Source organism: Mytilus edulis, chromosome 9 (assembly GCF_963676685.1).
Source record: "Mytilus edulis chromosome 9, xbMytEdul2.2, whole genome shotgun sequence".
NCBI classification, from domain to species: Eukaryota; Metazoa; Mollusca; class Bivalvia; order Mytilida; family Mytilidae; genus Mytilus; species Mytilus edulis.
Window position 1 is genome coordinate 87806400 of NC_092352.1, and position 15488 is coordinate 87821887.

At 33.1% G+C, this 15488-nt stretch overlaps 1 protein-coding gene across 1 annotated transcript; it reads left to right on the forward strand.

Annotated features, from left to right (window-relative positions):
• The first annotated feature begins 5652 nt into the window (after nucleotides 1–5652).
• On the forward strand, nucleotides 5653–8894 carry LOC139489322 (uncharacterized). The gene is made up of 2 exons (XM_071275617.1): nucleotides 5653–6988; nucleotides 8412–8894. Exons 1-2 carry the CDS (start codon nucleotides 6821–6823, stop codon nucleotides 8892–8894), a joined length of 651 nt encoding a protein of 216 aa, XP_071131718.1. The 5' UTR covers nucleotides 5653–6820.
• Nucleotides 8895–15488: the final 6594 nt, after the last annotated feature.

Sequence of the window (15488 nt, forward strand, 5' to 3'; positions counted from 1 at the left end):
AGACTTCTTTGTTTCACCCCTAGTTTTCAGAAATATAATTTTTGAAGATAGACCTATAATGCCTGTAGCTTTCTTGATACATAGTATTTTTTTTATTATTTAAATATATAGTTTAATTTTTCGTATAATATATTTATTCATTTCCAATGTTCATAAATTTCAGGGACAGATATGGTAAAAAAAATAATATTAACACTTATGTCAATCAATTTATTATTATTAATATCTATTAACATATATCGGCGAATGTTAGCTGTCCGGTCAACTTTTTTTTTTAAGAAAAATAATTTTTTTATCATAGAGTTTATATTTTCATATCATATATTTATTTATCTCGCACATATCTCAGTTTTATGAAAAAATATTGTTTACAAAAAAAATATTTACATTTTTTGTCGCTCAGTTCAATATAATCAACGCGTACATCGGCGAGGGTGAATACCGTCCGGTCAACTTTTTTTGCAGATTTTTTTTCTTTTTTACTTTAAAGTTTATATTTTCGTGTAATATACTATTCAATCTCACAGGTTCCTGATTTTCATGGACAAATATTGTAAAACAAAAGAGATATTAACACTTGTCGTCGACCATTTCAATATATATATATAGCGTATATCGGCGAGGGTGAATACCGTCCGGTCAACTTTTTTTTGAGAAAAACACGTTTTTTTGCAATCAAGTTTATATTTTCGTATAATATATTTATAAATCTCACAGATTCCTGAGTTTCATGGACAAATATTGTAAAACAAAAGAGATATTAACACTTGTCGTCAACCAGTTGAATATATATTTAGCGTATATTGGCGAGTGTGAATACCGTCCGGTCAACTTTTTTTGCTCAAAAATAATTATTTTTCCTCTTTTTTTTTTATATTCATAAAATATAGTTTAATTTCTTTCAGGTTTACAAATATTAAACAAATCTATCTGATAACAAAAAAGTTATGACTATATATATGTCGTCCGGTCAACCGTCCTGTCACTATCCGGGCAATCATCCTGTCATTAGTGCAACCCCAACTAAACATCCATGTAAAGTGTTTATTACTGTTAAAGACGGCCTTCGAAAATGTTGTGATGAGATATAGTCAACCAGTGGTGTCAATCAGATTTTGATCCTCAAAATAGCTAAAGATCTGCTAAATCGTAGATCACAATCTCTGCAATTTTGTAGCAGCATTCAGATCTTTGATTTCTCTATGCTTGGCACTACTTTTCCCCACGTCCTATTAAAAGATAGACTTCGCCATCTCATTAAACAGTATTTTCTATGAAAATGGGAATCGTAGATATAAATTTCTTGTTTTGGGTTAAAATAATCTATCAATGAAGATTAAGTTATAAAAAAGCTGGACTTTTTTTTTAAGTGACAATATATTTGTTGAGTTTTAGAGGATTGATGTTTTAACAGACAGTCGGTATTCCAATGGATACTAATTGTGCACCCTTCTGGCTTACTTGTTCATGTAATCGTATGAAGTAGATTTCATTCAGAACCTTCTGAAATTGAAAAAGCGTCTTCCAAATTCTTTAATTTTAGATATATTAATGATGTCCTACATGTATCACTGAATAACTCATTATTCAGTCGGGACTTGCATCTCATATATTCTAGGGAACTAAAAATTAAGGATACTACTGATACAATAAGGACTGCTTCATACATTGATGCTTTCCTCAATATTGACACAAATGGACGAATTGAAAATTAAAATCAATGACAAACAGGATTATTTAAACCTACCAATTATCATTTTCCCCTTTCTCAGTAGTAATATACCCTCTGGGCCGTCGTATGGTGTTTACACACCTCAATTGATACGTTGTGCTCGTGCATGTTCACACTATACTGACGTCATATACAGAAGTGTGCCCTTTCGCAGAAACTGCTCCAACTGAGTTCAGAGGGGGAAATATCAAATATTACACTCCGTACATTTTATGTACACCATCACGAATTTGTTGATATATACGATGTGTCTTATACACAAAGAAAAATAGGATGTCATATTAGAATTGAACATACTACCAAAGCACTAACATATTATATAGGGACTTATAAAATATACAACAACATACACTAAAACTATCAGTTTGAAGGTGAACCATCAGCTATAAGCAACTTCTTTCTTTGACTTGCAAAACGAGAATCATCACATGGTTTTTGTCTCGCTTGACGGAGTCAAAAAGCGAGACATAGGTATGCTGTTTCCGGAGACGACGACGACGACGACGGCGGCGTCAACCATGTATTAGTTTGTGATTATGTCTAGTTTATAATGAACCACTAGTGGTAAGTCAAAGATAGTTGGTATGCAGTTGTATTAGTATTGGCACATCTCATTTTCATGGAGATTATTTGGCCCCGCCCCCTCAGTTATGGTCTATTGACTTTAAAACTGTTACTTAGTTTTCATGTATTAGTTTGTGATTAGGTCAGTTTATTTGGAACCACTAGTGGAAGGTAAATGATAATTGGTATGCAGTTGTATAAGCATTTGCATATCTCATTTCCATGGAGATTTTTTGGCCCGCCCTCTCAGTCATGGTCAATTGACTTTGAAATTTTTGCTTAATTTTCTAGTATTAGTTTTTAATTAGGTCAGATTATATGGAACCACTAGTTGTAGGTTAATAATAATTGGTATGCAGTTGTATAAGCTTTGGTACATCTCATTTCCATGGAGATTATGTGGCCCGGCCCCTAAGTCATGGTCTATTGACCTTGACACTTTTGCTTTATTTTCATGTATTAGTTTGTAATTAGGTTTGTCTAGTGGAAGGTCAGTGATATTTGGTATGCAGTTGTATTAGCATTGGCACATCTCATAAACCATGAATATTATTTGGCCCCGCTCCCTTAGTCATGGTTTATTGACTTGTGAAATTTTGTTTAGTTTTGAATTAGTTTGTGTTTAGGTTTGTTTAAAGGGAACTTCTTATGATAAGTTAATGGTATTTGGTATGCAGTTGTATTTATGCATTGGTACATCTCATTTCCATGGAGTTTGTTTAGCCATGCACCTTAATTCAGTCATGATTTATTGACTTTGAATATTTACAAAACGTACATGTTCTAGTGTTGCTATTTTAATTTCAACATTTGCATCATTATCGAAATTACAACAAGAGTGCACACACAGAAATGTCTCGCCTTCTTTACTAATCATTGATATTATGTTGATATTCCTAAATCTAAAGCTTTATTACGACTGTCACATAGACTTAACATGAACCATGAAAATGAGGTCAAGGTCAGTTGAACCATATGCCAGGCAGACATGTACAGCTAACAATGCTTCCATACAACAAATATAGTTGACCTATTGCTTATAGTTTAAGAAAATAGACCAAAACACAAAAACTTAACACTGAGCAATGAACCTTAAAAACCAGGTCAAGGTCAAATAAAACCTGCACGACTGACATATAGATCATAAAATATTTCCATACACAAAATATAGTTGACCTATGACATATAGTATTAGATAAAAAGACCAAAACTCAAAAACTTAACTTTGACCACTGAACCATGAAAATGAGGTCAAGGTCAGATGACATCTGCCCGCTAGACATGTACACCTTACAATCATTCCATACAACAAATATAGTAAACCTATTGCATAAAGTATGAGAAAAACAGACCAAAACACAAAAACTTAACCATAACCACTGAACCATGAAAATGAGGTCAAGGTCAGATGACACCTGCCCGCTAGAAATGTACACCTTACAATCATTCCATACAACAAATATAGTAGACCTATTGCATAAAGTATGAGAAAAACAGACCAAAACACAAAAACTTAACTATAACCACTGAATTATGAAAATGAGGTCAAGGTCAGATGACACCTGCCAGTTGGACATGTACACCTTACAGTCCTTCCATACACCGAATATACTAGACCTATTGCTTATAGTATCCGAGATATGGACTTGACCACCAAAACTTAACCTTGTTCACTGATCCATGAAATGAGGTTGAGGTCAATTGAAAACTGTCTGACGGGCATGAGGACCTTGCAAAGTACGCACATACTAAATATAGTTATCCTATTACTTACAGTAACACTGTGTCTAAACCACACCGGCAAAATTTGCTCGGACTCGATGGTATCTAACATCCGGTACAATGACGGAACACCAATAGACAAAAGAAAGGTAGGTTTCTCCTTATTTTTTTATTTTTTTTATGATATCGAAGAATATATATACATATACAACTATTTTCTATTGAGATGCAATATTTTCTACAACCGTTCTATATTAACGGAGAAATAAGTCAAAATGCATGTCAAAATGACAAATTGAGTGAACCTTGCCTCGAAATTGTTTAATTTCTCGTTAAATTGTTCACATTGTACGGAAAGAAAGGTACGGGAAGATAGATATTGACACGGAGATTGCAAATTTAGTTATTATGAGCATCTCCATAATTGTATCTCTGTGTATGGAACGAAAGAAATGGGTCATGTCAAAATGGAACTGGCCGGTTTCGTCAATGTATACAACCCGGTTTCGTCATAGATTTCAAAATGCACAACCCGGTTTGGTCAAATAAAAAAAATCATAATCGCATTACATTATAATTGATTATTTAACTTCAGCGTTCAAAAGGAGTTTTGTGGGTCGTTGGAAAACAAGTTGGATTATGCTTATTATAATAAATGCCGAATATCAAGTTCTTTTTATCGATTTCTATACATTTTTTTCAAATATATATAAAAGTTATATAGCAAAAATGATAAGGCAGACAAATATACAAATAAATCGACTTGGCCGATATCCTAATAAAACTTATTGACCTTTAATTACGAGTTTTTTTTCATTTCTTTGCGTTTTTACACGCCCGTCTCAATTTTGACAGGACGTATTATTGTATACATCCGTCTGTCCGTCCGTCCGTCCTTCAATCCGTCCGTTCCCCCATCTATCAGTCATTCGGACCGTCTGTCCGTCCGTCTATCTATCCGTCTTGTCCAGCATAAACATGTCGCACCGTAACTACAGGACAGCTTATCTTAATAAAAAAAACAAGAGATTATTTAAAAATGTCTTTCAACATGAAAAGTTCATACAAATTCCAAGCGACAACAACCCGACCAGGCCTAAATTAAAATATTGTTTGTTTGCCCTTTTCCGACCCTATTTTTTGAAACAGGGTAGGTAGGTAGGTAAAATATTTTATTTTTTTCCCCAAAAAAATAACTTGGCTCGGTATATTATTTGTCATGGGTAGGCAGGTAGGTATAATATTTTATTTTATAGATACAAACTCTGCATAATGTCATTTGTGTCCGGTTTTTTTTGCAAATAAGTTTTCTGGGACTATTAGTTAAAAAAAAAATATCACATAGAATGTGAAGCTAAATCATATGCACAGTACTATTTTGTTTTAAAATATCAAAATATAGAGCTGTGCCGCATATCTTCAACGTTTATATGCCTGGAACTTTGAAGAGTTTGAACTTGCACTTATATTCTGTACTACGTACCTCGTATGCTTACATTAAGATTTTCTGTAAAAGATAACTTTGTACTGATAAGATATGTCCGGACAGACATACATAACTAGTAGAAAAAGTTCCTAGAGTGTTAAAAAACATCGTGTGTGCCTTTGTTTCCAATAAAAATGCTACACATTGTCAAGAATCTGTCCGGTCTGTAATGCGCATGCGTCACGGGACAGAGGTTTTATCGATGAAATCGGTCTGTTGAATTAAACGGGGAAAAATGTTTAAATTGACGATTTAAACCTTTTCTTTTCATAAAATCCTTTTGACTTTGTTATATTTGTGTTCATCAATATTTCAGCAACTAGATGATATTTTTATTATATTTTTCGGATTTGTCTTTCTTGATACCAATTTTAGTTTTGTAACAGTCATAAAGACTTCTTTGTTGTAAATTCTTATATGTGAAATGTAAATTATTACCAATAAGGTCACATCTTTAAAAAATAATTTAAAATACTTAATCAATGAACATTAAATTGACTTTGTTATAAAATAAAAGAAGAAAGATTGCTCTATCTTTCGATATAAGTTTCAAAGTTTAAAAAAATGTTCTTCATGCTACCAACTTGAATAGAAATATGAACATTTTTACTAATTTTAAGAAAAACGTCACGATATGTGTAAACTGATACACACAAGAATTAAGATGTTATACGGCGCTGATTACATGATCACAGATTATAAGATAGCGAGAGCTATCGTATTTATACTCTCCTTTAACGTTTTTTATTAATTATTTTATTTCAATACACACATTATAATTGTTACATAATTTGAATTATATATTTCAATGTAAATATATTAACAAATACGACATCCCCTCAAAAGTATTGATATACTGAAATGATTGAACAAGCATGGCATAAAATCTTGATTGTATGTCTTTAGCGAGGAAAAGACTCGTTGCAATACACAAGTAATGCACATACCTGGTTACATTCGAATAAAATAAAACGCAAAATAGGCAATATGTTTAAATTTAAACGAATATTTTCAAATGTTTTATACTGTCGTTTTAATAAAAAAAAAATCTTGCAATATTGTTTCCTCCATGATTAGATTACACACACACACACGCATCAATAAAGTTTAGATTTGTTAATTAAAACATGCCAAAGAGAGTTTCAGGTACACGTAGACATAATAAACAAGAGTAGGTGGTCGACTTAGCCGATAGAGTGTCAGAAATTATGTGTACAGAACAGGAAAATGATAATAAAAATGACAATTATCTGAAATATCGGCAAAAGATTAATCGTATTATAAGTTATTTTACATTTTATAACTGAAAATCAACGATGACGCTTCATATGCAATTACGTACTAAAAAGGAAATCAATTGGAGAGAGTTGTGCTTTGGACAGAAAATATTTATAAAAGAAGAGAGAATTGTTCCACAAAGAGAAATCTTACCAAATGAATACAGAGTTGAACGACTTATTTCCAGAAAATTAGAGAAAAGAAAGGTAGGCATTTAAGCTTAGTATGGATGAAGTTGAAGTGTGTCATCTCTTTGAAATTCAAAACCACTTAAAATTATGTTAGTTAGTTTAAAACGAACTGACCATTCCATTACTGGTATATAAAGACGTACAATTTCCATTTATTTATTAAACATGCAAACTTAAGCTTTGAACTTGTTTAAAATAGTGGACAAGCAGTTTTATCAATAAGAGATCCTCTGTTACCGTTTATACCATATATATATATATAGCATCTGCTTCAAATATGAAAGCTCTTCTAAAAGATATTTGCTTAAAAGGGTCCAGTGTAATATTTTAAGAATCCACATATTATAACAAAATAATAGCCTTTTTTTTTTTTATCTATACGCTTTGACACTTTAATGCCTTAATTTGTATTCTTCATATAAAAAAAAATCTGTAAAGTAATAAAAATATTTTTCTTACAAATTTGTTGATAGAAGAATAGTTTTTCAAATGGAGAGAATGAAATACATGTATACATAATCTATCTCCACAAAAGAAGAAAAAATGGTGTCTCATCCTTATTTAAAATTTCACCCAGAACGAATACGCCTGTTTATTTCGTTGTGGCATTCATATGTTTATAGATAACTACATTTAACCCATACGCTCTTTCGTATTTATAAACATGACCTGATTTTTGCATTTGATTTTCATCAATATTTCAAATAACAATCTTATAGGAAAACTTTTTCGTAATGTTAAATTATTTGCAAACAATTTTGAGGTTCTTTTCAAAGTAACACATCTTTGATTTGTATATATATATTTACACATGATGCCGTGTTTGTTTGCTTTGTCCACTTGTCGCGTTATCATAAAGTACGATCTTTGATAAACTCCCGCATGGTACATATACTACTAATATATAAGGAGATAACTACATATCATTGATTACATTTTGTAAGCACCCCATTTCTAATATTTGCGTCTATGAGAGTTTTGTTTTTAATGAAATGCATTATATCAGATGTCTCGTTTATTCCAATGATGACGGATTTTTTTTATGAAGACAAATTGTGAATTTTTTTGTCCAGACAATTTTTTCATATTGGCGCTTACTGGCATAGACCCCCCTTTTCTTTGCTTTGGTCTGAATATTTCGTTAATTATTTTCTTTTGCATATCTATATATTATCTTTTTTTGCAATGACTTGTCTGTTTCTCTAGAGCTTGGGATGTCCGCTTAAGATCTTCCGCCTTATTATTGAAAATGCTAAAAAGTAATTTTGGTTCCGAACAAGTTCTTAATAAGATACATATGTCCCGACTTCTCTTGTTTTTCACAATTCTTCTAAGAAACATACATTATATGTTATACTTTATTACTGTGTATGATACATGTGCCGATTCTTATATTCTTATCAATTTTTATATTTGACACACATCCCTTTTTTTACAGGAGCTTATGTACATGGTGAAATGGGAAGGTTACTCTGTTTACGAATGCTCGTGGGAACCAGAGGCTCATCTTAACCAAGTTTTGTTAAATACCTTCTATACACCAGAAATCGACGATTCACGTCTGACGTTGTCAGCTCGTAACTTTGAATTGGCTATACAACAGAGGCTTAGAGGGAAGCACAATACTGTGATAATTAGATTTGACCTTGATGTGTTCAGACATTGTTTTGGTATAGAAAACAGTTACATTTTACAAAGTGTGGATGATTTTGAAAAATTACCACTACACAAAAACTGGCATTACAACCTGAACGCCAGTGGACGTGGATTGAAAATTGCATTTCCATTAACAGTCAAACCCAAATTACATATGAAAAAAGTTTATATTTCTGAAAAGGGTGCTTTGGAGATGAAAACTGTGCCTGTCGAGACGTTGAGGATGATATGTGCCATTGAAGTATGTACTTTTGATCAGCTATAGTGTCCCGCAGAGAATTTTGTAAAACTCTTCTCCATTCATATGTTTACATTCCATATATACCAGTCATGTCAGACGAATTTACAGCTTACTGCAAGCTCAAGCTAGACAAAGATTTAAAACCGGCTATATCAAATGCTCTTTCTCCTCATCTTCATAAAGATTTTCTAAGCCGAGGTGAAATTTCGCTGACTCTCGAAATTAAGAACAATTTTATCAGTGAAATTCACAAAACTAAAACGAAATTTTCCGATTATAAGTATATAGAAATTTTAAATACTCAGATTTCAACCTTTCAATTAAAAGGCACAGACCGACTTGAAGAAAGACTTAAAAAGACCGCGGAGCGAGTTTCTTATCAATACAAGACAAAATTTAGATGTGGCCGAAAACGTTCGTCTTTCAACGAGGGAATAACAAAGATTGCTGTGTATGACTCTGAACTTCAGGATGTGACTTCATTATCGTACCGCCTTTCAAAATTTGAGGAAGATAAAATAGAACTGTCTATTAGATGCAAAGAACTTCATAAACAATTACTTTCCGAAGAAAAACAAAGATCGCGAGGGAATGCCGATTACCAGAAATTGGAAACAATCACAGAAAAGTTAAAACGCGAAAACGACAGCCTACACAAATGCTTGGACTTGTTAGAAAAACACCATATTTCAAGTGTCGGTGGAAAACCGGTTGGTGATCTCGGCAAGTCTCAGAGATATGCTAAAATGCAAACGCTAAAGACACAATCTGCAAAGGCGCTATGGTTTGCTGAGACTTATGGTTTGACACCAAAAAATTTAGTTTTTGAAACCGAACACGGAGAAGACATCAACATAAGATTTGGAGAACAAACAGAAAGTCAATCGGAAAATGATGAAATTCGCCTGAAAGAAATACTTTTTCTCCTCGATAAATTTGCAATTAGTGATCAAGCATATCACGAGATAGCGATGAAGACAAATGACCTGCCAAAATTTTACTTAATAAAGAATTGCAGAGATAAATTTAACGAAGGCATACAGTTAGAACGGACGCCTGGAAATGTACCCGGCGCATTCTTGAATTTCAGGTCAGAAGTTGAGAATGCAATTAAACAGAAATTTAATGATGGTCCGACAGACGATGCTCAGAAAAAAGTCAGAATAAAGGTATCAGGCGACGGAACAAAAGTTAGCCGAATTTCGAATTATGTTGTAATGTCTTTTTCGTTGATCGATGACGAAACAAGTTTATCCTCGTTACATCAAAAAACTTTGGCGATCGTGAAATGCACTGAAAATTATGAAAATATTCGTTCGTCGCTGAAACCGTTGTTTGATGATATCAATGAGCTCTATTCTGAAGGTACAATTTTGATTGAAGACCGTCAATATGAGATCGAAGTTTTCTTTGGAGGTGATATGAAGTTTGTACAATTATGCCTGGGTCTCAGTAGCGCAATCGCAGAATATGCTTGTCCATGGTGCAAGGTGTCAAAAATGGAAAGAAGTGACTTTTCTAAATCCTGGAATTTCTATCATTTAGAAGAACACCGGCGATCCATTGCAGAAATAAATTTGATTAGTAAGAACAGTAAGAAACAGTTTAGCGTAAAGAATCCACCCCTAATACAAATAGATCCAAACCATATCGTTCCAGACGAACTTCATTTGACTATGAGAGTGTTCGACGTGTTACTGCGAAATTTGATTGATGATGCGGCAGAAAAGGATGACAGAGCAGCAGCAGTAGGTAACAAAACAGACTATCTAGAGTCTTTAGTCAAAAGTATCAGATCATGTGGGGTTTCGTTTAACATTTGGACACCAAAATCTGGAAGGTGCGAAAGAGATTGGACTTCTTTAAGGGGAGATGATATGAAAAAAATTATGAAAAATTTACCAGAAAAGTTAATGTTCTGTATTCATAACAATACCCACGATAAAACGGTGAAACTATGGAATGACTTTTCCTTAATTTTAAGACTGATTAACTCCCCCGCTGTTGAACTCAAAACACCAGAATTTGTTTTCAATATGTGTAAAAAGTGGGCTTCTGACTTTATTGAAATCGGGAAGGAACGGAATGGATACCGTCCTGAAAATATTACTCCGTATATACATACGCTCGTCTATCACATCCCATTTTACGTGTCAAATTACGGACAGATTCGAAAGTTTAGCGGTCAGGCGGTCGAAAAAGTTAATGACAGTATTAAAACAATATATCAAAAGAAAACTAATAAGATGGATTGCACTATTGATACGATTAAAGTTAGAAAACGAATAGAAAACTTATGCAGCGAAATGGAACGGGAAAGAAGGAATTATGTGAAAAAGAATGACGACTGGTGGGAACACCACATCCGTGTTACCCGAGCACAAAAGAAGGAGAATGTGTCGAAAGAGATACAAGCCGCAGACGAAAAGTTCCATGTGTCAACGGTAAATTCCGTCAACTCATCTTCATCAACCGACGAGGTTGTTGATTTTGAAGACCTGTCAGTCGAAGAAATTAAACAGAAACTGTTAGCTTTTGGCATAAAAACAAAACTGCGGAAGAAAGAAAAGCTCGTAGTTCTTTTAAAAGAAACTGTTGGCGGCAGAAAGTAGACATTTTAATACAAACTTAACTTTAGATTGGTTGAATGCGTGTTATTCCTTTTCGTTATTACCACTTTTTGGTTGAAATTTATGGCATATCTTTGATTGATTTAGTGAAAGTTATCTACAAGATAATTAAAAAAAAATGTAAAACACTTTTGAGTAAATTTAGGTAAGAAATCAATGTTTCGTTACAAGGGTGGGGGTTTGGTCATGGAAGTGTGTGTGTGTGTGTGGGGGGGGGGGGGGCATGTTATTACCTAAAAATACCCAAGAACTTGATTTTTTAAGGTTATAAACATTTTTCGGTTAGTTCTCTGTGTTCCCTTTTTTGCTCTTATATCAAAGAAATTGTACATATTCATTCATTTAGATATCATGATATCATATGTAATCCTGTAAATAATGCCATTGTATCAGACATCTGTAGGGGTATTTTAGTAGAATTTTTTTAAGGATGTATATACACAGCAAGTTAGCCTCGTATACCGTCTCATCTTGAGTATCAAACTGAAAATATTGATTATAACAAGCAAAGTTTAACCTTCATTCCATCATTTGATAATATCTGGTACATAATATATTGACAGTTTTCAATAGTCCCAGATGGTGTTTTTCTTGTATATATGTACAAAAAAATGTGCTTTCTTTCCATTTTTGTTTTTGTTTTAACATTTAAAGCATTTACGTCACTAAATTCTTGTAGGTTTAAACAAAAAAAAGTTTTCTTCGTTGCTGTTTGATCAATTTGTAAATGTATATATATATATATATATAGCTGTTTGTCCGATTATTGTTACAGCCATTGTAGTGTTTGTATATTGATTCACAAACTTCGGAGGCTTACGGCACGGAGTAGTAAATTTATTAAAGTTTGAAAATGTATTTTAGATATTGTTCTTTTATGCTTATAGACTTAGTTTTCTGTCATACCGAAAAAAAACAAAATAAAACACAAGATAGTGTTTTACTATCACCAAACGAAAATTTCTGGTCATTAGTATGGTTTTATATGTTTATAAATATATTGTTATTGAAGTTTTTATATAGTTGATATAGAAAAGATGTTTTGTGATTGCCAATGAGACAACTCTCTACAAGAGACTAAATGTCACAGATATTAGCAAAGTCACCATATACGGCCTTCAACAATGACCAAACCCTTACAACATATTTAGGTAAAAAAAAATCCGAAACGACAAATGTATTTAAACGAAAAAACCAAGGGCTTATTCATGTACAATATGAAAAATATGTAACACAGCAGCAAACGACTACCACTGATATACTGGATCCTGACATAGGACAGGCACATACATACAAAATGTGGCGTTGTTTAACATGTTAACGGGCGCCAAACCCTTCCCTAACCTGGGACAGTGGTGAACAGTACAATATAAGAAAAAACAGTATATAAATCATTTGGAAAACTAGCTTAATCCATTTTATTACAATAGACTGCTTGATAAAGCTACCCTTGTTTATTGCAGTATTATAGTCTTGAAATAAATTGTCGTACTAGAGTAAACACACTTATTTTCTAAAATGTTTGAAGTCACGAACATCGGCTGGTCAGTGTTTTCGTTTTTGGCAGAAATTTATGGCAGATCTTTGCTTGCTTTAGTTAAATTTATTAGAAACTTTGATATTGGGCGATTAAGTGCCCGTTACATTATATAGACTATTGTTCCGGACTGCCACGGTATTTATCCCTTTTTAAATGTCTACTTGTTATTTTTGTAGTTGGCTTGCGGACTTATTGACGTACAACATCACCTATTGTTCATAACAAAAACACATGCTGCTATAAAATGCTTATTTATTACATATTGTTCTGTTTAAGGTAGTAGACATTATTTAGTTTATAAACGTGTAACAAACAGCCAGAACAAAAAAAATGTTTCCAAACTCTTAACCAAATATTCAAGTTAAAAGACAAAAGAGACACAAGAAACAAAAACAGGCCTTCAAATATTACCATTAAAATAAGTGATATTAGAACAAACAAAAGCATATATACAAAAAAAGCATAACACTATTCCTCCTATAGAAATATGAATAAATCGGGGTATTAGAGTAAAAAAAAAACACAATTAAAATCCAAAGTAGAATAAGACAGGGGCGTAGCTAGAAAGAAACGATGTGGAAGCAACTACCAAGAAAAAATTTTGGGACCCTATGCAGAATTTTTTTTTCTTCGGTTTTCGGTCATAGGACGGTTAAAAGAGGAGCTATATGTAAATAAAAATTTATGAATGTAAAAACTATTAATAAATCTTCTGAATATAGTAATACATAAACAACACATATTTGTGATACAGAATTTACTCAAAATTGTCCAAAATCTGCTCTTCGGGTCTGGGCAGAAACAAACTTCTCTATTACTTTGTCAACATTCACACTGAAATCCCGATGAATATGCAGTAATGCTATGTAACTTTCGTTGTTCATTGGTGATCGTACATTTGTTTTCAATGACATACGTAGTATCGTGACTGATAGTTCTCAGGGCCATCATGGCATGGTAGCACTCGCGAGATGTTATAAACCAGCGTACGTGTTCGGCATCGAACGATCTCCCAATTGAATTCGTCAAAATTACATGCTAGGTCAGTTTCGTATGTTTCAGACAATATTGAGATTTGTTCGTTTGTGATATTTCCTACAACACGATGAAGCAGATACAGCACAAAGAAGCGATTTTCTGATAACTTGACGCGACTCCATTCTCCAGTTGCCTTATCATATGGTCTATGAACGCAAAAAATAATGAGACTTTCCAATACTGTTTTGGCGTGGTTGCAGGGTGATTGGCTCCGGTAGTCTGTCAACCACATCGCCTCGGCATATTTCCAACGATATCGAAGGGATCTGATAATTCTAATGCCGATTGGTACATCTCATTCCAAACCGATGAACTGTACACAGTAAAATGTGCTCGAAAACTACATATCTAAGACAGAGTATTACAAATTCAAAAGTAAAAATCTTGTAAAAGATACAAGTAACTTTCCGATTTTGTCATAATCTCCAAAAAAAAATATATTTTGAAACCAAATGTCGTTATTTAATGATATTTCATCAATTAAAAAAAGTGACAACATAGGTGTTTCCTTTAACATTCAATTTATAAATTTTTATTTTGCCATTTCTTTTTTGCATGCCGAATCAATGTGCACGCAACTTCGGAGCTACGATCTTTTTCTGAATAAACAGCTTCACCAACACTTGTAACTAGGTTGTTAAACTAATATCCAGGATAGACGGAAAAGACACCAACAGTCTCTGATTCCGATTGACCAACTAATCTCTCTCTCTTCTGCTTTTTTTTTCTTTTTTTTGTGAAAATGACGTGGATGCACATGCTGTCGTGCCTCCGGATAGCTACGCCCCTGTAAGATGACACGTAAATTGTTACATTTTACTAGTAAACTTGTCAAAACCGAAAGCAAATTTATTTTGCATGTTTATAACATAAATTTGAGATAAGAGACAAAAACTACAAGGTGTTAATTGCCTGGCCTCGTTATGTAACCATGCACGCTGGGATGTTGAGATAGCAATGTATACTCCGAGTTATCTGTTCTTGGAAGGAATTTTTCAATAAGATTGGATTACCTCCCTTAAACCGGACTAATTCTTGGCAATGAGACTTAAAACTCTGACAATTGTCACGTATTTCACATCGCATTTATAAATGATCTGTATGGACAACTTGGCGATTTTACTGCCAGATATTCTCCACTTTACATGGTTTTGTCACTTTTGATTCAAATCAGATATAAATAATATAGCGGCATCGTTAAGGTGGCACGGTAGTATTTCCTGGCCCATAGGGATAATGATAGCCTTTTTAGAATTTTCACCACTTTCTAACACTGCAAAAAAATCTACATTCACACTTAACTGAAGTACTTTCATTTTACTATTCAGAAATGAATTTGAATATGTATCATGACCGTTTAGTTTTTTTGCTATTTTTAGAAACCTAAGGCCACTAGTAATTTTAGGTCTT

What these genes read in the sequence shown, in the direction of transcription:
- LOC139489322 (XM_071275617.1), top strand. Translation starts at nt 6,821, where the DNA reads ATGACGCTTCATATGCAATTACGTACTAAAAAGGAAATCAATTGGAGA. An exon ending in GAAAATTAGAGAAAAGAAAG is followed by an intron (nt 6,989 to 8,411) that starts GTAGGCATTTAA and finishes CTTTTTTTACAG; the next exon opens with GAGCTTATGTACATGGTGAA.